Source organism: Rhinolophus hipposideros (assembly GCF_964194185.1).
Source record: "Rhinolophus hipposideros genome assembly, chromosome: 5".
Lineage (NCBI taxonomy): Eukaryota > Metazoa > Chordata > Mammalia > Chiroptera > Rhinolophidae > Rhinolophus > Rhinolophus hipposideros.
This window is the reverse complement of record NC_138051.1, coordinates 51,118,242-51,142,009: the sequence shown is the minus strand read 5'-3', so window position 1 is coordinate 51,142,009 and position 23,768 is coordinate 51,118,242. Positions and strand designations below refer to the sequence as shown.

Genomic DNA, 23,768 nt, shown 5'->3' with positions numbered 1-23,768 from the left:
CTCACCAAAGGACCCAGGCAGAGTGTTTATTTACCCCGCCATCTTGGATCTCCCCTCCCAGCACTCTGCTGTTCTTACGGCACCCTTTCCCACACCTCCAAATCCTGATGGAAGTTTCTGTGAGAGGCACCTGGGTTTTAAAGAACTAGGAGCCTTCTCTTCAGGTGAACACATGAAGAGAGTATAAGCCACCTTATTTGGCCCATCATTTCATTTCTTCCATCACTATTTTATGGTGAATCTGTCACAGTCATTTAACAGATTAGAGTCCAAAATATCTGCCAGGACATGTTCTCCTTTCCCTGGATGGACCCTCCTTTTTCTATCAGAGCTGAATACCTTGTGGTCGCAAGTCATAAATGGAGCATCTCAGATGTGGTTCCCTGCCTAGCCCAGTCTTACATGTACACAGGGTCATTTGCACACTATGATTTTGGGGATGCCAGGAAAATGTTTGTGTTAATTACTTACATCATGTGTTAATTAATTACATCATCAGGGATTTATTCCTTTGGGTAAACTTTAAAAAAATTAACACTACCCTTGAGATGCTTCATCTATCAAGTCATTAACATCTCAATGAGAATTTGTGAAGAGAACTTGGATGAGAAACAACCTAATATTTAAGGGGAAAACAAGGATCACCCAGGGTCTGTTGACTCTTGCCCTTGTTGGACCTTCTGATATTCTACTTCCCGGTCGTCCTCAGTTTGCCATACAGAAGCAAGTGAGGATCTGAGAATAAGGCAGTCCTGGCTTTATGTGAGGCTGTGGATCAAAGCTAGGATATCTACTGAGAATGCTCACCTTGGATATAGAACCTTGAAAGGATGGGACACTTTAGGGACACGTTCGAGACTGCTGTCCCTCAAAAGTTTCCTTGAGAACTTTTTGGGTGAGGATTACCAACCAGCTAAACTCTTACCTAACTGGTTTCTACCCCTGCTGTTACTGCCCTCTCTACTCTCTCTTTTTAAATCCATTTTATATAATGATACCAGATTAATTTTGCTAAATTTAAGTTCTGAACATGCCAAACTTCTGCCATAATTCCTTTGCTGCTCCCCATAACCTACAGAATAAGGAGCAGCCAAACCCCCAAATTTTCATTCTGGGAGTCTAGGACCTTTATGATCTGCCACCAATTGCCCTTTCCAACCTTCTTCATTAACCCTTCCAGCTAGACTGGATCACTTGTTATTTTAACATTCTGTCTTCAGATCCTCTCCACCTGAAATATCCTCTCTGTCCCCCATATAAGCATGTTCGTATATTTAAAAATGCCCCCCCCCATCCCCATGATTCCTAAATTTGGAGCTGCAAACTTTGAATTCCTGGAGTTAATTAGTCATATCTCTTTCATGGCACTTGTTGGCTTCAACTTGCGTAAGAGGCTATACTAACCCCTCTGAAATAGAACATAACACAATGAAGGGGAGCAACTAGGTCTTAACCATCTTTAGTACACAGCCTTGAATAAGAGATTAGGTAGCTGCATAGATGAATAAATGAATGCATGCAGGCAAAAAAAAGACCCTGACTCTAACAAGGGATATGGAGCTAAGTTTGGCGTTAGGTGATTGAACATTCTCTCGCAGACATGGTCACCTACCATATACTTAGCAAATCAGACAATAGGTAAGATCTCTAGCTGTTTTGGAATCACCCTCACTCATAGAGCTTTGGGTGAATCACCAAGCAGGGCACAAAGGGAGGACAGATCACCTTGGGGCATCTTTGTTCTAGGGATCTGTGTGAAGGTAACAGAGATGACTTGATGGTGGGGGCAGTGGTCTCCTAGAGTGAGATTCAGGAACTTGAGATTAAGGGAAATTCATAGGCTAATTCTGGGCTCTGGGAATAAAGAGCTCTTTAGGATTTATGTTTTGATTCTCCATTGGAAGAATCACAAAGGATCTTTTCAAGTTGAGGACATTTTGTTCAGTCTTATCATGTTCTACTGGTGATTATTCTGGAACACAGCTCCTCAACTGTGGCACTCTTGACATTTTTGGCCAAATAATTCTTTGTTGTGGGGCTCTGTCCTCGGTATTGTACGATGCTTAGCAGTATCCTAGCCTCCTAGCCCACTAGATGACTGTAACACCTTCTGTCCCCACCCTGCCCAACTGTGACAACCAAAACTACCTCCAGACATTGCCAAATGCTCCTGGGGGCAAAACTGCCTCTGGTTGAGAATCACTCCCCTAGAAAATTCATTGTATTGTTAGTTTCTTAAAGATGAGACTATTGCTTGATTCTTCTTATAACCCTCATCTTCTAGGACATGTCTGGTGCATAGCATTTATCTCTTCTTTTATTCAGTAAGTTTTATTGAGACTTTATATGATGCCAGGCCTTATTCTAGTCACTGTGGATACAGCATTGGGAAGGTGTTGAGGTCCCTATCTTCATGATACTTGTACTCTAGCAGCTCTCAATGCTATCTGTGGTGGTGATGTAAATGGTGTCAGCTATTTTAATAGCTGTTTGTCCTACTTGTGAAGGCAAGACAAACTCTCACTTAAATAAAATCATCACGTGGGTATGACTGTGCAGGTCAGCATTTAAGGACACTCAAGTCTTTTGTTCTCACAGCAAACATTGAACTACTGTTTGTTTCCATGTGTTTTTGCTTCTTCTCTTTTTCCATGTTAGAGCCCTGTTTCCTGTTGAACCAAAGCAAGTTCCTTTCCCATAGAGAGATGAGATGAGTGCATGGGAACAAGACACTGTGACTTTATGGGGGAAACGTGGGAAGGAATTAATGGGCAAAGTTTGTCCTGAGAGCGTGGTACTAACAGTTAGCATATTTCCTCAGCACATTCTGAAGTAGAAAGCACGGGATCTTGCCGTTTCCTCTACACAGCCTCTTTTATCTTTGTTCTTTCAGGAATTTCTTACTCATACTTCAAGATCCAACTCAGCTCTCCTTTCACCAGTGGTGCTTTTCCCAACTTCCCCAGGCAGAGCTATTCCCTTATCTGTGTTTCCTTGGCACTTTGTGTTAGGGGTTGCCAGAGTACTTGTTAACATTGCGCAAGGCAAGTGACTTAGCTGATTTTGAAATTTCCTTGCTTAGCACCACAGCATAGATAATGTTCAATGAAGATCTGTTGAATGAATGAATGAAACATAGCTAGCTTCATTCATGGTTCACTAGAAAGAGCCCTGTAATAGTATAGGAAGACGTAAATTCTAGTCCTAACTTTGTCACAAAGTGAATCTGTAGATAAGTTATACAACCAAAATATTCACATAAAAACATATAACAATTGAGGAATCATCATTATTATATAGGACAGGAGTATCTCTTTTGAATTTATCTACAGTCTCTCTCTCACTTTCTCTCTCTCTCATTATCTCTGTCACACACACACACACACACACACACACGCACACACACACACACACCCCATATCACAAATCACCAATGAAACGTTCCACACTCCTGGCCAGCATGTGCACTTGACCTCCACCCTCCCACCTGCACTCTCCCGGATCCCAATTCAAAGCACACGACACTTTCTCTGCCCCCTCCACCATTGTTACTTACGTGAAGACCTCAAATCCCCATCCTGCCAAAGCAGTGAAAAGTCTGGGACTCAGGTCTCGGGCTGGGTTCATGGCACAGCCACTGTTCAGTCCCAAAGAGGAAGAAATGACAACAATTAGGAGGCCGACAACAATGGGCTCTAGGCCTTTGGGAACTCCCAAATTTCTGGAGTCAAAGATGGCAAAGACAATCATGAGGAGGAACATGGTGGCCACGACCTGGGGAAGGAGAAATGTGCAAGAGGTTTAGCTTATATTCTGCCCACTTGCCCACCTCAAATTTCACCCCATCTTGTTAAAAACAAATCTAGTAATAACTGCATACTGGGTGAGCACACTGTGCCGGATGCTTTTATCACAGCAAGCTTAGATGTGGGTGGTAATATCCTTTTTTAAGGATTGGTTACCTGCCCAAGGTCACACACTTAGTGGCAATCAGGTGTGGACCCAGAGAGTTCGGCTCTAGAGACTGTTATCTGTACTACACTATCCTGCTAAATCACCACCCAGTTAAACTGAAAAGCAAACTGCAGGCTGGAAAAATGCAGAAGTTTATTCAAATTAGTGAGACAAACAATGTGAGACATCAATAGGTAAATGGGCAAAGAAAGTGAACTGAAAATTCATAAAAGAAAAGTAAAATTAAGAAACAAGTAAGCAGGAAAAACTGATATGTAATGAAAAAATGCAAACAATACCAAATGTTAGGGAAATGACACTGGTTCTCTCTAGCTTTTCTAGTAGAACTGAACTGTACCATACTTTCAAAAAGAAATTCAGCAGTACTGTACACCTGAAGCTGAAGCTGAACAATAATGAATGTCAACTATAATTTTATATATACATATATATGCATATGTACATTTACAAGAAGTGGAGTACAGCATTAGGAATAGAGACAGTGGAAGTGTAATGGCTGTATCCGATGTCAGAGGGGTAGTAGATTGGGGGAGGGGGTTATCACTGGGAGAGGGATATAAATGATAAATGTCTAACTATTAAAAAATGGTTATACATTAATAAAATGCATTCAATAGTTAAATATGGATTAAAATAGTTCAGCTTTGAATTAAAAAAAAAAGAAATTCGGCAGTAATTTAGCACTATGGATAAAAAACACCCACAAAAATTATTTATTCAATTTGACCCCATTGGATATTTGAAGACCACACCATGGATATAATTTAAATTGCATTTTCTCTTCTTTATGGTTTTTTCAATAACATTTCCTCTAGTTTTCTTTACTGTAATAATAAAGTATATAATATATGTAACATAAAATATGTTAATTAACTATTTATGTTATTGGTAAGGCTTCTAGTCAACAGTAGGTTATTAGTAGTTTATTTGTGAGGAAGTCAAAAGCAATACATGGATTTTTGACTGCACAGGGGTTGGTGCCTCTAACCCCTGCATTGTTCAAGGGTCAAAGGTATTTATACCGTGTTTCCCCGAAAATAAGACCTAGCCAGACAATCAGCTCTAATGCGTTTTTGGAGCAAAAATTAATATAAGACCCAGTCATATTTTACTGTAATATAAGACCTGGTCTTTATAATATAATATAATATAATATAATATAATATAATATAATATAATATAATATAATATAATACCGGGTCTTATATTAATTTTTGCTCCAAAAGATGCACTAGAGCTGATTGTCTGGCTAGGTCTTATTTTCAGGGAAACACGCTAGTACTGAAAAACTGGAAGCCACCTAAGTACATATCAATAAGGAAAGGGCTCACTATATTATGGAGTTCCCACTTTATAGTCTATTAGATAGCCAATAAATATAAAACCTAAGGGGTAACATTTAAAAATTCTTATGATATTAGGTAAAAATTATATGTGCATTATATTTTACATTTAAAAACATGCATAAAAGGAAAATTGTAAGAGAATATACACAGTGATAACAAGTATTCTGAAGTGGGGGTTTATTGCTTATTTTTCCCCACTCTGTTTTCTAAAGTTTCCAAACTATTATTTTACTTTAACAGAGAAATAAATGATAGGGACTATTTGCTAAACACTTATGTGCCAGGCACTCCATATGCTTTATCTCATTAGAACTTCAGAATAACCTGTGAAATAAATCGTATTATTCTTCTCAGTTTGCAGGCAAGGAAACTTGGGTTGAAAGAGGTTTAGAAACTTGCCCAAGAGCCCACAGCTCTTATGCAAAAGAATCCAAATGAGAACTAGGCAACTGATTTAGAGTTTAAGCTCTTCATCATGGCATCTGCTTCCCGAAATAATATTACGAGAATTTTGCATTCAAAGAGACCTGTTTCCCAAGAGCTCTCCTACTCTCCCCGCAGAGTAGAAGCTTCCGCCTCTAGGCTCTCATTGCATTCTTAGTACTTCTACCACCACCATTATTACCCTGCAACAGTGACCTGTTTCATTTTCAGAGTACCAGGCCATGAACTCCTTGAAGAAGGAACAGCATGGAACGGTACCTGGCTCAGTAGGTGTCAGTAATTATTTATTAGCTGAAAGAATGATTGTTTGTTAATTAAATTATAGAATATGCTTGAACAATATTTAGAGCTGATCAATTTAGTAATTTGAGATAAGGTGACCCAGAAATATCCTGGGGCCAGTTTACTCTTTAGAGGGGAAAGAAGGACAGCATTGCTGGAGGACTCAGTGAAGAAGGGTTGTCTGCGCAGAAGTAAAGGGACTGAAGGCATCACCTTATTCTCACTTTCTCAGAACAGACTGAGGGTACAGAGAGATGGCTGTGGGTCCAAATCACAAGGAAAAAAGACATTGTCCTTTTCGGTTCAAGCCAGGGTTTGAGAGAGTAAGTCAGCATTCTTTGTCTTTTGCCTCCGATAGAAAGGACCTGAATTCACAGGAGAAATCTCTAACTCTTCTTCAGCAGTTCTTGACTCCAATCCCACCTTCTTCATTATAAGATAAATTGGGGTTGACTGAATGGAAAAACAGGATCCCTGAGAAACCCTGTAACTCTTACCCATCCCCAAAGTCCATTCTGAGACACACCTGGGGCCCTTATTGACTCAGCTAAATGCTCCAGTCAATGTATACACGTAAAGCTTAATAATTCCCACCCTCCCTGTCTTTCCTAACCTACCTGGGAGAACAGACTCTTGGCACTTTGACGCTAGAAGGAATCACCTGGTCAATCTGTCTGTTAATAGTGACTGATGCTCAGAGAGGTCAGGGAACCCTACTATCTCGCCTTCAGGGACTTCTTCCCTCTCCCTCTACCTTTTTCTCCTTATATCTTTTTCGGTATTGCTGTCCCAAGTTTAGGAAACAATACCCTCCTGCCCCTTTCCTTCAGATGGCACTAGTTTTCCCTTGTTTCCACCTGGCTAATCTAGTCTCCAAGCTGGAAAGGATCTTAAGGGTAACATATTCCACACTGTCTACCATCTGGTCTTTGAATATCCTCGAGAATCCCTCTTTCCCACTCTCCACCCCTAGAGGTTACCCAGACAAACTTCTAACACTTGTAGTGAATGTTGTCCTGGGGCAGCAGGATCTATATTTAACCCAGCCATGATTGCTAGAAAAGTCTTCCTTTTACTGAAAGTAATTTCATCTTACCATAATTTTATTCATGTATGAAATCATCCATTCATTTAACAAATATTTGTTGAGCACCTTTATGTACCAGGCATTGTACTTCCACCAAATCTCATGGAGGGTGTGCATATGAGTCTAACCTCTTCAGCACTTAACAGCCACAGTCCTTCAGATCTTTGAAAGCTGATATCACACATCACATACACCTTCCCCACCCTAGTAACACACCTTCTCTAGAACAAACATCCCCATTCTCCACTCATTGCTGTGTGACATCATTACCTTTTCAGTTCCTTTCCTTTGGAAGCATGCCCACTTGAAATGTGACATTTGGGGATGAGTCTAGTACTCCCAGTATAGAGTACAGTAAGACCCTCAACCACTTCATTCGAATATTATGCTTCTATTATTGCAGCTATGATAACATTCCTTTTTCTGGAAGCTACATCTGTCGGTATCTTTATTACTGAAACATTTCCTGTAATCCTAGTTCGTCTAGACTGTGTTCCAAGTTACTAACATGATCCCTGAGGTCCAGTTTCCTATCTTATTATACTCAGTTTCACATTTTTCCTTTTGTTCTTATGTGATCGTTTTCAACTAGATTCTAAATTTTCTGGGCATATACTGCTTACAATGCATGTTCCTCATATTATTCATTCTAGTCTTACAAGTAATCTGATAAGTGCTAATATTATCCCCATTTTACAAACGAACAACCTGAGATCCAAAAAGTTCAATAATTTGCTGAAGTTGCACAGGGAGTTGGGGCAGAGCTATTATTTTGATTTAGGTGCTCAGATTCCAAGTCTCAGATCTTTACAACTCACATTTCCTTGTCAGTCTCTGAAGCTCCAGACACAGGGCTGAGCACATGGTGAGTGTGCAATAAGAATTTGTTGCCTGTTTGGTTTATTGGTCAAAATGGAAAGAAATGGGCTGAAAGCATGGGGACATAAATTTTTCATCCATCCATTGAATGGAAGTGGGTAGAGTTGGCAAACTGAAAGATCATTTTATCCTCATGCCCACTCTAACCTGCCCTGTGTATAAGTCCTTCACATAAGAACTTAGAGTGGCTGGAGAGTTCTTTCCTTTCCTTCCTTCCTTCCTTCCTTCCTTCCTTCCTTCCTTCCTTCCTTCCTTCCTTCCTTCCTTCCTTCCTTCCTTCCTTCCTTCCTCTGCCCTGACCAAGTTGACCAGCAGCATTCAGTAAGGGATACAGTAAGTGATGAAGAGTCTGTCAAACTGGCATTATTGATCCTCCCACAAACTGACCAGAATAGTTGTGCTATTGGCTATACCACAGATTCTTGGATTCAGCTTGTTTAAATGTCAATAAGGCAGAGACACTACGACAATTCTAGCTACCTTGAGCATTTAGATAAACCTATGTGCAGGGGGAGACACAGAGGATCTGTGATACCACCCTAAGTCTCAACTACCGCAATTCAGTCCTTGAATTGAGACTGAAATGCCTTGTCTTGTGGTCTCCACATTTACATCATGTGCACAAGAGACATAACAGTGAAGCAAACCCCATTTGCCCCTGCAGGGGTTGCAATGTCCAGTCATCCACTTTTTCTGGACCTCAACTTATAAGAAACAAGTGTAAGCATTAAAGAGGAAGTACAAAATCTCTTTTAATGGTATCAAATTCGATAAAGGCAAAAATTGGTCAAGAAAGCTTGGGTGTTGCCTATTGACCTCTGACTTTGGAAACACAGCCTTTCCTTTCTGATAGGCCGATGGTGCTTCCATATAGGCCCCTGATGAAATCATGTCTTTTCACCAAAGTTAGGTCTTTGTTGAATGTTTACTTACTTGGTCTGCAAAGGCATTCTCCAGAGACAGATATGGAGCGGGATAGGTTGCAAAAATATGTGCTGTTGCATTTTCTCCCACAATGAGCAGTTTTCCACCAGCAAAGGACATGAGTCCATCTGTAGAAGACAGAGGTCTAGCATGTTACTGTTCTCTGAACAGGGGTGAGGGAGGCCCATGCCAGGGCTTGTGCTAACCAACTGCAGTCAAATACTCAGGTTCAGTTTAGCGGATACATATTGTGTGCCTTTCTTCACTACAGAGTATGGTGGTTTTACAGCTGCCCAGAGAAGTCCCAGGATGGTGGGACAAGGGTAGAAAGCCCTGATTGCCCTCAATGTTTTACTCTAAACTTGGGCCAAATCCTTAGCCAGTGGGTCTTGGAAACCAATCTTCTCTGGGGGAAATTGTTGGAATTTTTGAGATTGACTGAAAGCCAAAGTGGAACTTGGACCTACTCTAGGCAGAAATCCTAACTCCCACAGTGTTCTCAGTAACCCTTAATACCAGCTCACAATTTGAGGGCATCGTGGAACAGTGTGGAAGTTTCCCTTGAGACAGCAGTTCCCACACAGCCAGTGCTGACCCCAGGTTTCTCCTACCACAGTTCAATTCCCTCATTTTTCCAGGAGGAAAACTGAGACTAGTAAGGTCAGATGACTTAGTTAAGTCACACAGCTACTTATTTAGTTCACAAAGAACTGAAGTCTAGGTCTTCAATCGTCAGTACTGTGTTTGTCCCCCAGGACTGTTGCAGAACAGAAGCCCTGGCTGTTGGACAGAAGGGGGAAGAGGTTTCCCACCCAGCCCACTTCTCTACTGTATCCCTTCCTGCAAAGACTTTGCTCCAGATTCCTTCTCTAAATACTTACTTGTCACACCCTTTGCCATCAATCAATGCCTCCTCTCCCAGCCAAATCAGAGAAAGCCATGGAGAAGCCACCCGCCTATTACTTATTTTGTACATGTTCGCATTGTAGCACTGGTTGGACCTAAATGTAGGCCTCCTTTAAGTTCTGTCCCCCTTTTAGTTGCGACTATTTTCATTAAGAGGCTTCATGAATTTGCCCTAATGATAATGTTGGCCCCATTATTTAGAACTTAAACTCTTAGAGTTAATTGCCTGTCAATCATAAATGCTTCCCGTTCTTGCCTTATCTCACCTATTCCTACCAAGTAATTCAGACTTTCAAATTCTGCCCAGTTCTCCTAACCTCTAGACTCAGGAGTCTTACTCACCATAGTAAATACCAAAGAGGGTGGCGGCTCCTACAAAGGCTCCCAAGAACTGGGCTCCTACATAAAAAGGTAATTTGGACCATTGCATTCGTCCAAAGAGACACATTGCAAAAGACACAGCTGGGTTGATATGGCCACCTGCAAAGGAGAGAAGATGATCAGGAATGTTAGAAGGCAGGTTATGGAGAATTATTATGAAGTAAACCTTCTCTAGAGACCTCAGGCAGAACTCAGTCTTCTAGATAGAGAACTGTATATGAGGACACAACCTTGTGTGTGTGTGTGTGTGTGTGAGTGTGAAACAGAGAGGGAGGGAGGGGAAGAGAGAGAGAGAAGGAAAGACTAATAATTCTCATGGCATCATTAGACACTGGTTAGGAAGTTTAGGTTTTTGAAAAACGAGTCAGATATAGAAAGAAATTTGTACTCAAGTGTCTCATTCTCTCTCTCTCTCTCTCTCTCTCTCTCTCTCTCTCTCTCTCCCTACCTATCTATCATCTATTAATCTACTGGGTTTCTTCTATCTATAAAGCGATAACCTCAAAGAGATTGATGTAATCTATTAACTTCAGTATACATTTTTTAAAGTTAATATACCATATACTTATAAGGTTTAAATCTATCTATATCTAACCATTCCTCAGTCCATATCCAGAGGATATAAAAACAATCTTAGTACTGAAAAAAGACATCTCTTTAAGGGAAACTGACCGTTGGTTGGTGTACTGTGCCTCTTATTGAGCTAAGGGGTTCAGTTTATTTTGAGGTGATCACAGTGTCTGAATGGATTCTCCCCCGTTCCTATGCATAAACAATGTCTTTCTCTCACACACAGAAATGTAGCAATACTTCTGTCACCTCAACCTAAATTATGGGTAGAGAAATCAGCCTCCTGATTCTCATCTAGTCACAAGATCAGATAGAGAGTTTGCTCTGCGAGTTTGCGCTAAGATACCCAACTGGTTTTGCTGGTAACAACATTTAGAACGCTTGCCAGATGCTAGCACAGGGATATTACATGCACTTGATCTTTATAAGAAAGAACCCAGTGAGATGCGTACTACTCCAGTTAACTGGTGGGGAAACCGAGGCACAGAACTAAAGTAACTTCCTTAAGACCACATGATTAAGGGGGTAGAACTAGAATTCAAACCCGGCTTATCTGAACTCTTAGAGTTTATGGTCTATGCTATACCACTCTCAGAACGTGTTCATCAAGTTTATAATGGCTTCTCTGCCTTAGTGGACAGGAGAAAAAAACAATTTCAAAAATCGTCTTTGAGTATATGGGCTCATTTCCTAGGGACAAAAGATGTTCATTTGAAGAGTGTAGATGAATGACATTTTGTGTAGGGAGGGAATTAGAGTCACTGTTAATGTGGCCACACTGAAATGTGGACCTTTGGGTTGTAGAAATAGTTGTAAACAAAAGAGTGATGATGATGATGATGATGATGATGGTACTTTGACATTTGACCCTCCACAGAACCTATCAGTGAGCTTGTTTTTGGAAGCCCTCCCCTCTGAAGAAAACTATGCTTTTCCTGAGTTTCTAAGCCAAGGTGGGTTTGCAGCAGGGAGGGGTTCTGGCTGCTGGTAAAACCACAAGGTTCCTTTCTACACCTGCCCCTGCCACTCAGGGGCTAACATGAGCAAGAAAATGCCAATACATCATAACACAGATGATTTCCTGAAGACTTACAAACATGTCAACTTTTACTTTTGAATCCAATGGAGTCATAATTCTGGAGACTAGCAGCACAGTGTACTAGGAAAACTGAAAACAGGTTAGGAGCAAGGAACAGGGCGGTGGAAAGTTCCTGAAGCCAGCCTTGTTCCCCTACTCCCAAAGGCCAGCTGGAGGTAGCCACCACCCAGACAGCTGGGAGGAACCCATTGTGAAAGGATAAGGGGACATAAGAAATCACCTCCAATCAAAACTACCTCCCCTCAGTTGAGTCCACCAATGTGAAAAATATGTAGCAAGCTCCTCGTCTGAAATAAATCTTCCTGCAGGTAGGTTTATGGTTTTTCGCCCCTCATAACCATCCTGAAGCAGGAACTATTGTTCTCCTTGGGCTTCACACGCTGCAAGGCATTTGGTAGGTATGAAAGTTGAAGAAATATACAGTCAGAGGGCTTTATCCTGATAGCCAAAGGGAAAGTTGTTTAACAGTCAGAGAGGGTGTGTCTGGGACAATGCTTTGCAAAGCAAGGAGGACAATTTCTCCTTGCAGAGATAAGTGATCACTCTGGCTAACCCGAAGGACGAGGCAGAGCAGTGTAGTGGAAAGAACATGAGTGCTAGAGTCAGAGAGTGCCGCACTCAAACTTTGGCCCTGCCAAGGTTGTTGTGATGACCAGTTTATTCCCATAAAGAGCCCGAAGGGGCAGCTGGAGCCCACACGGCCTGAGATGAAAGTCTTATGTGAACACGTCGAACTCTTCTGTTCTAGATAAATCCCGTCCTCCCACTACCCACAGGCAATTCTATGATCCAGATAGCCTTCACATTTTATTTGTCATTAAGCAGAACTATTTTGCTTTTTCATTGCATTTATATCACGTATAAAATGCTACATCAAAAACAACCACCATAGCTAGGTACAAATAGGCAGTGTAACTCTCAGTAAGGGACCCGGCATCATGAAGGCAGTATGAGTTCTGATTGGTTGGATTGGGTTGCCAGACCATGGTATGTTCTCAAGGGAAGTGGGGTGTAATAACTTCCTTGCAGTAAGGTAATGTTTTATATTTCAAAACCCGATGTCGGCTCACCTTACCAGTCGGTGACCACAGAATGGGATCCCATTTGTTTCTGCCATATATATATATATATATATATATATATAGGCTATTTTTGGAATCCTCAAAGAGGGACTCACAGGTACCCACACACCAGTAACATTAACTGTAGCCACCAGGAGAAAGTCACCTCCCACATGCAATCTTCCTTTCCTATTCCCGCAGCTGCTGAAGCCAATACTGAGCCTGCGTGGATGTCATTGGTGGGCCAGTGTGTTGTCTGCGCATGTTCCCAAAGCCACCAGTTTTCAGGGAGCCTGAACAGCATTAGGTTCCAAACAGAGAGGGAGAGATAAGTTCCCTTTCCAACCCAGTGCTACCTTTTGTCAGCCGGGCTCAGAAACTGCTCTACTTGTATTTAGGGATCTCATAGTCTCTCATAAAAAAAGTTAGGCAGTTCCCAACCCTCATGCAGAAACAAGTCTAGTGAAAACAGTCCCATCAGTTCTTGACTTCACCCTCTGAGCACAGGGGATGAACGCTACTCCAGGGGCCAGCTGGATGGGAAGACTCCACGCCAACCTTCACTCCCTCCTCCCCTTCCAGCTGGCCTCTGCTCTTTTTCCTCTCATGGTGACTGCCCAAATCCTTAAGTATATCAATGGATGCAAACAGACATGGACAGTGGTGGCCAAGGGTGTTAGATACATTGGTAAGGTCTGGGACCAATGAATCCTAAGAAAATACTCGGTGATATTCAATTCAGGATGTCATGCAAGCAAAATACTCCAAAACCACATCCCCACCTTGAAAGGAAGGAAGGAAGGAAGGAAGGAAGGAAGGAAGGAAGGAAGGAAGGAAGGAAGGAAGGAAGGAAGGAAGGAAGGAAGGAAGGAAGGAAGGAAAGAAAGAAGGAAGATGGCTGATTTGCTCAGTTGGTTAGAACGCAGTGCTCTTAACAACAAGGTTGCTGGTTCGATCCCCACATGGGCCACTGTGAGCTGCACCTTCCACAACTAGACTGAAACAACTACTTGACTTGGAGCTGATGGGTGCTGGAAAAACACACTTAAAAATAAATTTGAAAGTTTAAAAAAAAAAAAGAAAAAAAAGAACTAGCTGAAAATGTGCCCATCTTTACATTGCATGGTTTGTGGAAACCAAACTTGTATAGCTGTAGTGGGAGCACGTAGGCGGCATCAGTGGGGCATCATGTGTGCTGCTTGTAATTCAGGAGTGTGTCCCGTGTCTGATGTTGAGTCCTGCACTGTAGTTAAGCCTTGGCACATTCAGGGTGGCCCCCTGGTTGTCCTTGTGCCTTAGGTAGGCAGCATGGTGCTGAGATCACAGCAAAGGCTTGGTAGGAGTTTGAACAGAAACACTGCTCATGCTAAACAAATTACGTATATAGGAATCTATAACCTGGACTGCCCCAGGATCTGCATCAGACTGTGATCCGGAAAGGGCGCCAGCCAGCAAATGACTGTTCCATGTGCCCAGCCCCAGGAAGTCCAGGGAGTCTAAGCCATCATTCTTCAGTTCTCCCATGGCAGCACTTGTCAGCAGGCCAGCAGGCTTAACTGCAGGCCTTGCCTGTAATGCCTTTCCCATAACAGACCACTGGAACTGTAGTGTAATAATGGGGATGTGAGCTTTGCTGTCACCCAGACCTGGGTCAGATCTTCAGTCTGCCTCTTTACCAGCTGTGGGGCTTGCAGCAATGTATTTAATCCCTCAGAGCTGTAGTTTTCTCTGGAGAATGGAGACACTAATACCTGCCTCGGTCCTGCTGGAGGAGAGAGGAGCTGAAGTATGCACAGCAGCCAGCACCCTGCCCAGCGTGCCCCCGTTCCCTCTCTACCCTTATCACCAGCGGTCTCGTCTTCATGTTCTGAGCAGCCACACCAGGCTGCTGAAAGAGTCCTAGCGACTTTGGGAACTGGATCATTTTCACAATCCCTTCCTAAGTTCCCAGGCTACATTAAATATCATTTCATTTTGCTTCTCGAACCTTGAGAAGGGTGTCTAATCTGCCCACCACTTGGGGCAGAATTAGACCAAAATATTCTGGATCCGACCTGTACCTCCATGAAAGCACCAGTCATTTTGTAAGTGACCCAGAGTCTCTCTGACTGTTGTGGATAAAGGTCCGGGGACTTGGCTCTCTGTTGGAGTGGCCATCTTCACTGGGTTATTCACAGAGTACCTGGAAAATGATTTGCAAGTATGGGGTAGAGCAAGTAAAAGATCGTATTGACAGATGAGGGGTATGATTCAGTAGCCAGATTTAGGAATCGGTCAGTTCTGAGTTCTAAGCCCTATCTCTGTCTCTTGCTAAATGTTGCCTTGGCACAAATCACTAGTCATTTGCTGGCCATTTTAATTTTAAAGTATATACCTTCTAAAAATAGAATCAAATACATATTCTCGCAGGATTGCTGAGATCTAAATAAGTGAAGGTATATAAAGCACCCAGCACGGTGCTAGCACATTGAAAGGGTTAACAGTAGCCATAATTATTTTAATTACTTACCAGAGACACCTCCAGTCACATAGATGGCCATTACAACTGCCATTGCAAATCCAACATTGATAGTGACAATTCCTCCAAAGTGTCCTCGACTGAGGGTAGCTTGGGCAACACAGCCACATCCAAGGACCTGGGATGAGCAGAAACTCAGTAAGTAAGAGACTGTCAAAGACAATGGAAAGTCAGTCACAAGTACTTTTTAGGCAAACTCATGGACTGGGCTGCCATAGGCTTCACAGAATCTCCTTTCATTGCACCTTCCTCCAACTATACCAAATCTATTCATAACACTGAGCTAAAATCCTATCTTTTTGTGGAACTTTCTCTGACAACTTAAGGCCTCAAGGACTCTTCTTTTTCTTCTACCATGTCTTTACAATGTCATTTCATTACATTCTAGCTTGCCTTGAGGCACCCCCACGAAAACTATAATGTCTATTGGGACAGCTGAGGCTTTTTTGTAGTCTCATATTCTTCTATGTTCAAACAATATTTGATGAAAGGTATTAAAATATCTTAACACAAGCAGATTAAAAAGACCCACAAATGCCGTGTAAATGCCTTTTCAAGAGAAAAAGTTAGTTTGGGTGGGAAATGTGAAACGTGGATGTGTGATTTCTAAGAAGCATCAGCTGGGAATGCTGGGAAATTCCCAAGTGAGCAATGGCCTTAAAGTGATTGAGTGAGTATCGCAAACCTAAGTGATGAGGATGGTGAGCGAGAATAAGCACACAGCTTCAATTTCATTTGACCCTTCTCAGATCCATTACTCACTTTAAAGTGTAGAGTAAGATGTTTCTAGCACAGTACACATTACTACGCACTAAATAAATATTTATTCGGTGAGTATGTAAATACTGAGTACTTCAGAAAAGAAGTAGTTGATGAATGTTAGGAATTCCTTAGAAAAATGTTTGGAAATGCATGTAACCTGGGGTCAGAGATCACCAAGGAAACTTTCAGTATTGCAAGGGGTCTGTGATTCTTTGTGCACATCATACTGATGTCTAAAAAAGGAAAAAATAACATGCCTTGTTTCTACCTTTTGTGGTCCAGTATTTTCATAATTAAGAATGGTTCCTATCCTATAGAGTTCTTGAAAATTTTTGAAGTTGGAAGGAGCCCCTTGGGAAACAATGTCATGGACTTTGGAATAAAGGTTGTATGAAGTGTTTGCTATCTTTACTCATCTGACTAGGGTAGTGTGAATAAAAGAATACATACTCCAGCTACCATCTATCTGGTGTGTTCTTTGTGCTAGGCTCCGTGCTAAGTGCACTTCCTGTATTACTTCATCATTGCCCCATTCTTAACTTATGATCACCCTGGCAGGGAAGTATTGTTATCTACGTTTTATGGATGAGGAAATTGAGGCTGAGAAAAGCCAAGCAATTTGCACAATGTTACACAATTAAAACAAAAGAGACAGAACCAGGATTTGATCCCATATCTGTCTTAGTCAGAGGCCTGTGTTCTTAACCATGAAACATTGGATGGAGCAAGACGTCATTAGAAGCAACCAATGCCCCCAAGAATTCATAAAACTATGCAGGGAGAACATTGGGGTTCCACAGGATGTGGGATAGAGGCACCAGTTTCCTATCTACATATTGAAAGTGAACCGTTGTCTGGGAATGTTGAAGGACGCAGAGATACCAGGCGGCAGCCTTGTATTACCGAGTATCAAAGGCCTCAATGGAAACTAGACACATCAGTCTGACAAAAAAGGTCTCAGGTTGAAGCCCATTTAGGAGCCACCTTATTGGTCCTGGTCATTGTGCCAGGACAAGTGGCTCTACTGGTGACAACATTTGTTCAAAGAAATACCCAACAACTTGTGCTATTTCACCAAAGCTTCCAATGACCTAGGGAAAAATCCGTTTCAGCCCCATTTCCCTTTTTTTCTCAGAGATCACTGAGACATGTTAGTGATTAATGCATGTTTTTCATTTCATGCAAAACCTATTAATTGATTTCTACTTTCTTAATTTCTAGCTGTCTTTGCATTGACAACTTTCACTAAATGAACAAGTGCTCACCAAGGGAAAGCCAGACCTGAAAGCAGAGGAAAACCCTTTCCACTCTTGTTCTTCCTTATTATCTCCTTTCCTCTTAGTGTCTGGTAACTCTGTGGTCTTCAGCAGAAGGCACAGTCATCTCCCCAATGCTGACCAAACCTGCCTAATACTGGGATGAGTAGGCTGAGATAATGGTAGGACAGGCCTTGTTCATGCTGGTGAACCACACCCACGAGCCACATAGATTTCCTGTGACACTGGCCAGCATTTGGGAGGCTTATCAGGATTCATATCTAGTCTTTTTTGCTTAGTTTCAGGTGTACAAAGCAATGTAATAGTTAGACATTTCACCCCTTGCAAAATGATGACCTTCCTCCCTTAATCTATTACCCCTCTGACATCGTATATAGCTGTTACCATTCTATTGACACTATTTCCTATGCTGTACTTTACATCCCGTGACTCATATCTATTCTTAACACCAAGACCTAAGAAGTCAATCAATTCCCTGACCCCTGCCTGCCCCTTTAGTAACTTTAACTGAACCAGAATCAAAGAAGTAATCTCAGTGGTCATTCTGAAATGCCCAATACCTCCAAAGCTCACCTAGCTAGTATTTTTTTGATTGTTCTTTACCCTTCCCCCGAAGGCAGTAAAATTTTGACATTAATTTTCCACTTTTAACTGCATTGAGTTCTGTATCATGTTTGAGGAATTGTCCAAAGACTTAATGCTTAAAATTGGAGAGTTAAAGTAAGGCTTTTCTTTATGTTCCACCTTTTTTATTAGTTTCAGGTGTACAAAACATACTGATTAGACATTTACACCCCTCACCAAGTGATAACCCCAACAAGTCTACTACCCCTCTGCCACCATGCATAGCTATTATAATACCATTGACTATATTCCTTATGCTGTACTTTACATCCTGTGACTACATATATTTAATTATAGTTGACATTCAATATCATTTTATATTAGTTTCAGGTGTACAGTGCAGTGGTTAGGCATTTATAAAATCTATGAAGTGATGTCCCCTATAAGTCTGACCCATCTGACACCCTATATATATAGTCTTTACATTATCGATTATATTCCCTATACTGTATTTCACATCCCCGTGACTATTTTGTGACTACCAATTTGTACTTTCTAATCCCTCATCTTTCTCACCCATTCTCCTCTCCCCTTCCCATCTAGGAACCGTCAGTTTGTTCTCTATATCTATGAGTCTGTTTGTTTTGTTTGCTGGCTTATTCTGTTCTTTAGATTCTCTATATAAGTGAGATCATATGGTGTTTGTCTTTTTCAGTCTGACTTATTTCATTTAGCATAATATCCTCAAGGTCCATCCATATTGTTGCAAATGGTAAGATTTCATTCTTTTTTATGGAAGAGTAATACTCCATACTCTTCCACAATTTCTTCATCCAATCGTCTGTCGATGTGCATTTCAGTTGTTTCCATATCTTGGCTGTTGTGACTAGCACTGCAGTAAAAGGTAGTAGTGCATCTTTTTTTCGAATTAGTGTTTTGGATTTCTACCCAGAAGTAGAATTGCTGGATCATATGGTAGTTCTATTTTTAATTTTTTGAGGAAACTCCGTACTGTTTTCTATAGTGGCTGCACCAATTTGCAATCCCACCAACAGTGCATGAGGTTTCCCTTTTCTCCACATCCTCGCCAGCACTTAGTGTTTGTTGATTTATTGATGATAGCCATTCTAACAGGAGTGAGGTGGTACCTCAATCTGGTTTTGATTTGCATTTCTCTGACGATTAGTGACATTGAGCATCTTTTCATGTGTCTATTGGCCATCTGTATGTCTGTCCTTTTTGGAGAAATGTCTATTCAGGACTTTTGCCCATTTTTCAATAGGGTTGTTTTTTTAGTGTTGAGTTGTATGAGATTTTTATGTACATATGTAAATATTGGATATTAACCGCTTATCAGATGTATTATTGGCAAATATCTTCTCCCATTCAGTAGGATGTCTTTATGTTTTGTTGATAGTTTTCTTTGCTGTGAAAAACCTTTTTAGTTTGATAGTAGTCTTATTTGTTTATTTTTTCTTTTGTTTTCCTTGCCCGAGAAGATATATCAGTAAAACTATTGCTAAGGGTAATGTCTGAGAGTTTACTTCTTATATTTTCTTCTGGGGGTTTTATGGTTTTGGGTCTTACATTTAAATCTTTTATCCATTTTGAGTTTATTCTTGTATATGGCACAAGAAAGTGGTCCAGTTTCACTTTTTTTGCATGTATCTGTCCAGTTTTCCCAGAACCATTTATTGAATAGATTGTCGTTATCCCCATGTATATTCTTGCTTCCTTTGTCATAGATTAAATGACCACATAGGCATGGATTTATTTCTGGGCTTTCTATTCTGTTCCACTGATCTATGTGTCTATTTTTTTTGCCAATACCGTGCTGTTTTGATTACTATAGCCTTGTAGTATAATTTGATATCAGGTAGAATGATATCTCCAGCTTTCTTCTTTTTTCTCAGGATTGCCATAACTATTTGGGATCTTTTATGGTTCCATATAAATTTTAGAATTATTTGTTCTATAATAGTTCTGTGAAAAATGCCATTGGTATTTTGATAAGGACTGCATTGAACCTATATATTTATTTGGGTTGTGTGGACATTTTAACTATATTAATTCTTTCTATCTATGAACGTTGTATGTTTCCATTTATTTATATCTTCTTCGATTTCTCTTTTCAATGTCTTATAATTTTTTGAGTATAGGTCTTTTACTTCCTTGGTTAAATTTATTCCTAAGTATTTTATTTTTTGTTGCATTGTGAATGAGATTATTTTCTTAATTTCTGATAGTTCATTATTGGTGTATAAAAATGCAACCAATTTCTGAACATTAACTTTGTATCCTGCTACTTTACTAAATTCTTTTATCAGTTCAAATAGTTTTCTGATTACATCTTTGGGGTTCTGTATATATAGTATTATGTCATCTGCAAATAATATTTTTATTTCTTCCTTTCCCATTTAAATACCTTTTATTTCTTTTTCTTGTCTGATTGTTGTGGCTAGAACTTCACATATTATAGTGAATAAAAGTGGTGAAAATGGGCATCCTTGTCTTATTCCTGATTTTAAGGGGAAATGTTTAGCTTTTCCCCGTTGAGTATGATGTTAGCTATGGGTTTGTCGTATACGACCTTTATTATTTGAGATATGTTCCCTCTATTCCCACTTTGCTAAGAGTTTTTATCATAAATCGATGCTGGATTTTGTCAAATGATTTTTCTGCATCTATTGATATGGCCATATGATTTTTATTTTTCATTTTGTTTATGTGGTGTATCATGTTAATTGATTTGCAGATATTGAACCAACCTTGCATACCAGAAATGAATCCCATTTGATTGTGTTGTATGATAGTTTTAATGCATTGCTGAATTTGGTTTGCTAACATTTTGTTGAGGATTTTTGCATCTATGTTCATTAGGGATATCGGCCTATAGTTATCTTTTTTTGTAATATCTTGATCTGGTTTTGGAATTGGGGTAATGGTGGCCTTGTAAAATGAGACTGAGAGACTTCCCTCCTCTTGGATGTTTCTGAAATAGTTTGAGAATAGGTGTTAATTCCTTTTTGAATGTTTGGTAAAATTCACCAGTGAAGCCTTTGGTCCAGTGCTTTTGTTTGTTGTGTGCTTATTGATTATGGATTCAATTTCATTGATAGTAATCAATCTGTTTAGATTTTCTGTTTCTTCTTGATTCAGGCTTGGAAAATTGTATGCTTCTAGGAATTTATCCATTTCTTCAAGGTTGTTTAATTTGTTGGTATATAGTTGCTCATAGTATTTTCCTAATTTTTTTTTGTATTTCTGTTGTCAGTTGTCACTTCTCCTCTTTTATTTCTGATTATATTTATTTGGGTTCTCTCCCCTTTTTCTTGAGGAGTCTGATTAAAGTTTTGTCAATTTTGTTTATCTTTTTAAAAAACCAGCCCTTGGTTTCATTGATCTTTTGTATGTTCTCTATTTCATTTATTTCTGCTCTAACCTTTATTATTTCCTACCTTGTACTCACTTTGGACTTTGTTTGCTGTTCTTTTTTTCCATTTTCCTTAGGTGTAAGGATAGACTTTGATTAAAGATTTTTCTTGTTTCTTTAGGTAGACATGCATTGCTATGAATTTCCCTCTTAGGACTGCTTTTGCTGTGTCCCAATGATTTTGGGGTCATCGTGTTTTCATTTTCATTTGTCTCAAGTTTTCTTTTGATTTCTTCCTTGATCTCATTGTTGACCTATTCATTACTTGGTAGTATGTTATTTAGTCTCCATGTACTTATATGTTTTTCAGTTTTCTTCTTGTGATTGATTTCTAGTTTCATACCATTGTGGTCACAGAAGTCAGCTGATATGAATTCAATTTTCTTAAATTTATTGAGACTTGTTTTGTGGCCCAACATGTGGTTTATCTTGGAAAATATTCCATGGCACTTGAAAAGAATATGTATGCTGCTGCTTTGGGGTGAAATGCTCTAAAAATATCAATTAAATCCAACTAGTCTAGTGTGTCACTTAACGCCACTGTTTCTGTGTTGATTTTCTGTTTAGAAGATCTGTCCATTGGTGTCAGTCGGGTATCAAAATCCCCTATTACAATTGTGTTACTGTTGATTTCTGCATTTATGTCATTCAACATTTGCTTTACATATTTAGGTGCTTCTATGTTATGTTTACTATAATACTATAAATGTTTACTAGGGTGATGTCCTCTTGTTGGATTGATCCCTTTATTATGTAATGTCCTTCTTTGTCTTTTATTATAGTCTTCATTTTGAAGTCTATTTTGTGCAATATAATTATTGCTACCTCAGCTTTTTTCTCATTTCCATTTGTGTGAAATATCTTTTTCCATCCCTTTACTTTCAATCTGTGTGTGTCTTTCGATCTGGGGTGATCCTCTTGTAGATAGCGTATGCTATATTTTCTTATCCATTCAACTACCCTATGTCTTTTGATTGAACATTTAATCCATTTACATTTAAAGTGACTATTGATAGTTGTTGCCATTTTATTATTCATATTTTTGATGTTCACTTTTGTTTGTTTTCTCCTTTCCTCTGCTTAAAAATGTCCTTTTAATATTGGCTTGGTGGAAATGAATTCCTTTTGCTTTTTATTGTCTGGGAAGCTCTCGGTCTCTCCTTCAATTTTAAATGATAGCTTTGCTGGTCTCTATTGTAGGCCCTTGTTTTTCATCACTTTGAATATTTCCTACCATTCCCTTCTGGCCTGCAAAGTTTCTGTTGAGAAATGAGCTGATAGTTTTGTGGGAGCTCCCTTGTAAGTAACTAGTTGTCTTTTTCTTGCTGCTTTTAGGGTTCTTTCTTTGTCTTTAAACTTTGCCATTTTAATTGTAGTGTATCTTGGTGTGGGCCTGTTTGGATTTATTTGTTTGGGACTCTCTGTGCTTCCTGCACTTGTATGTCTATTTCCTTCACCAGGTTAGGGAAGTTTTCAGTCATTATTTCTTCAAGTAGGTTCTCAATCCCTTGCTTTCGCTCTTCTCCTTCTGGTACTCCTATAAGGTGAGCATTGTTATGCTTGATGTTGTCCCACAGGTCCCTTAAACTATCTTTGTGGTTTTTCTTTTTTTCTTTCTGTTTTTCCAATTGGGTGTTTTCTGCTACCTTGTCTTCTGAATCATTGATTTGATCCTCTGCTTCATCTAATGTGTTGTTGATTCCTTCTAGTATATTCTTCATTTCAGTTATTGTATTCTTTATTTCTGACTGGTTCTTTTTTATGGTTTCTATGTCCTTCTTTATGCTTGCTATCTCTTTTTTGAAATTCTCACTAAGTTCCTTAAGCATTCTTATAATCAGTGTTTTAAACTCTGTCTCTGGTAGGTTGGTTGCCTCCATTTCATTTAGTTCTATTTCTGGAAGTTTCTCCCATTCTTTTATTTGGGACATATTTGTTTCCTCATCTGGCTGCCCCTCTGTGTTTACTTCTATGTATTATGTAGATCTCCTATGTCTCTCAGTCTTTGCTGGGTGGTCTTATGTACTATGTGTCCTATATGGTCCAATAGTGCAGTCTCCCTGATCTCCTATGCATGTGTTCCAGGAGTGTCCCTTGAGTGTGTTGCTTTCCTGTTGTAGTTGACCCTTGATTGCTTTTGGCACATCGGTGGGTGGAACTGACTCCCAGGCTGATTGACTGAGGATTGACTATGCCCACCATGTATGATATGCTGTGTGGGGGCTGACCCCACAGAGGAGAATTAGGCCCCATTGGGTTT

The 23,768-nt window shown here is 40.0% G+C and overlaps 1 protein-coding gene across 1 annotated transcript in view; it reads right to left on the bottom strand.

Annotated features, from left to right (window-relative positions):
- Nucleotides 1–23,768, bottom strand: part of AQP9 (aquaporin 9) — a 45,017-nt gene that overhangs the window by 5,337 nt on the left and 15,912 nt on the right. Inside the window, exons 2-5 of the mRNA XM_081048316.1 lie at nucleotides 15,464–15,590; nucleotides 10,186–10,323; nucleotides 8,947–9,065; nucleotides 3,557–3,774 (exon numbers count right to left, since the gene is read on the bottom strand). Of these exons, the coding sequence (XP_080904442.1) occupies nucleotides 3,557–3,774; nucleotides 8,947–9,065; nucleotides 10,186–10,323; nucleotides 15,464–15,590 (602 nt within the window). The remainder of the gene's footprint in view (nucleotides 1–3,556; nucleotides 3,775–8,946; nucleotides 9,066–10,185; nucleotides 10,324–15,463; nucleotides 15,591–23,768) is intronic.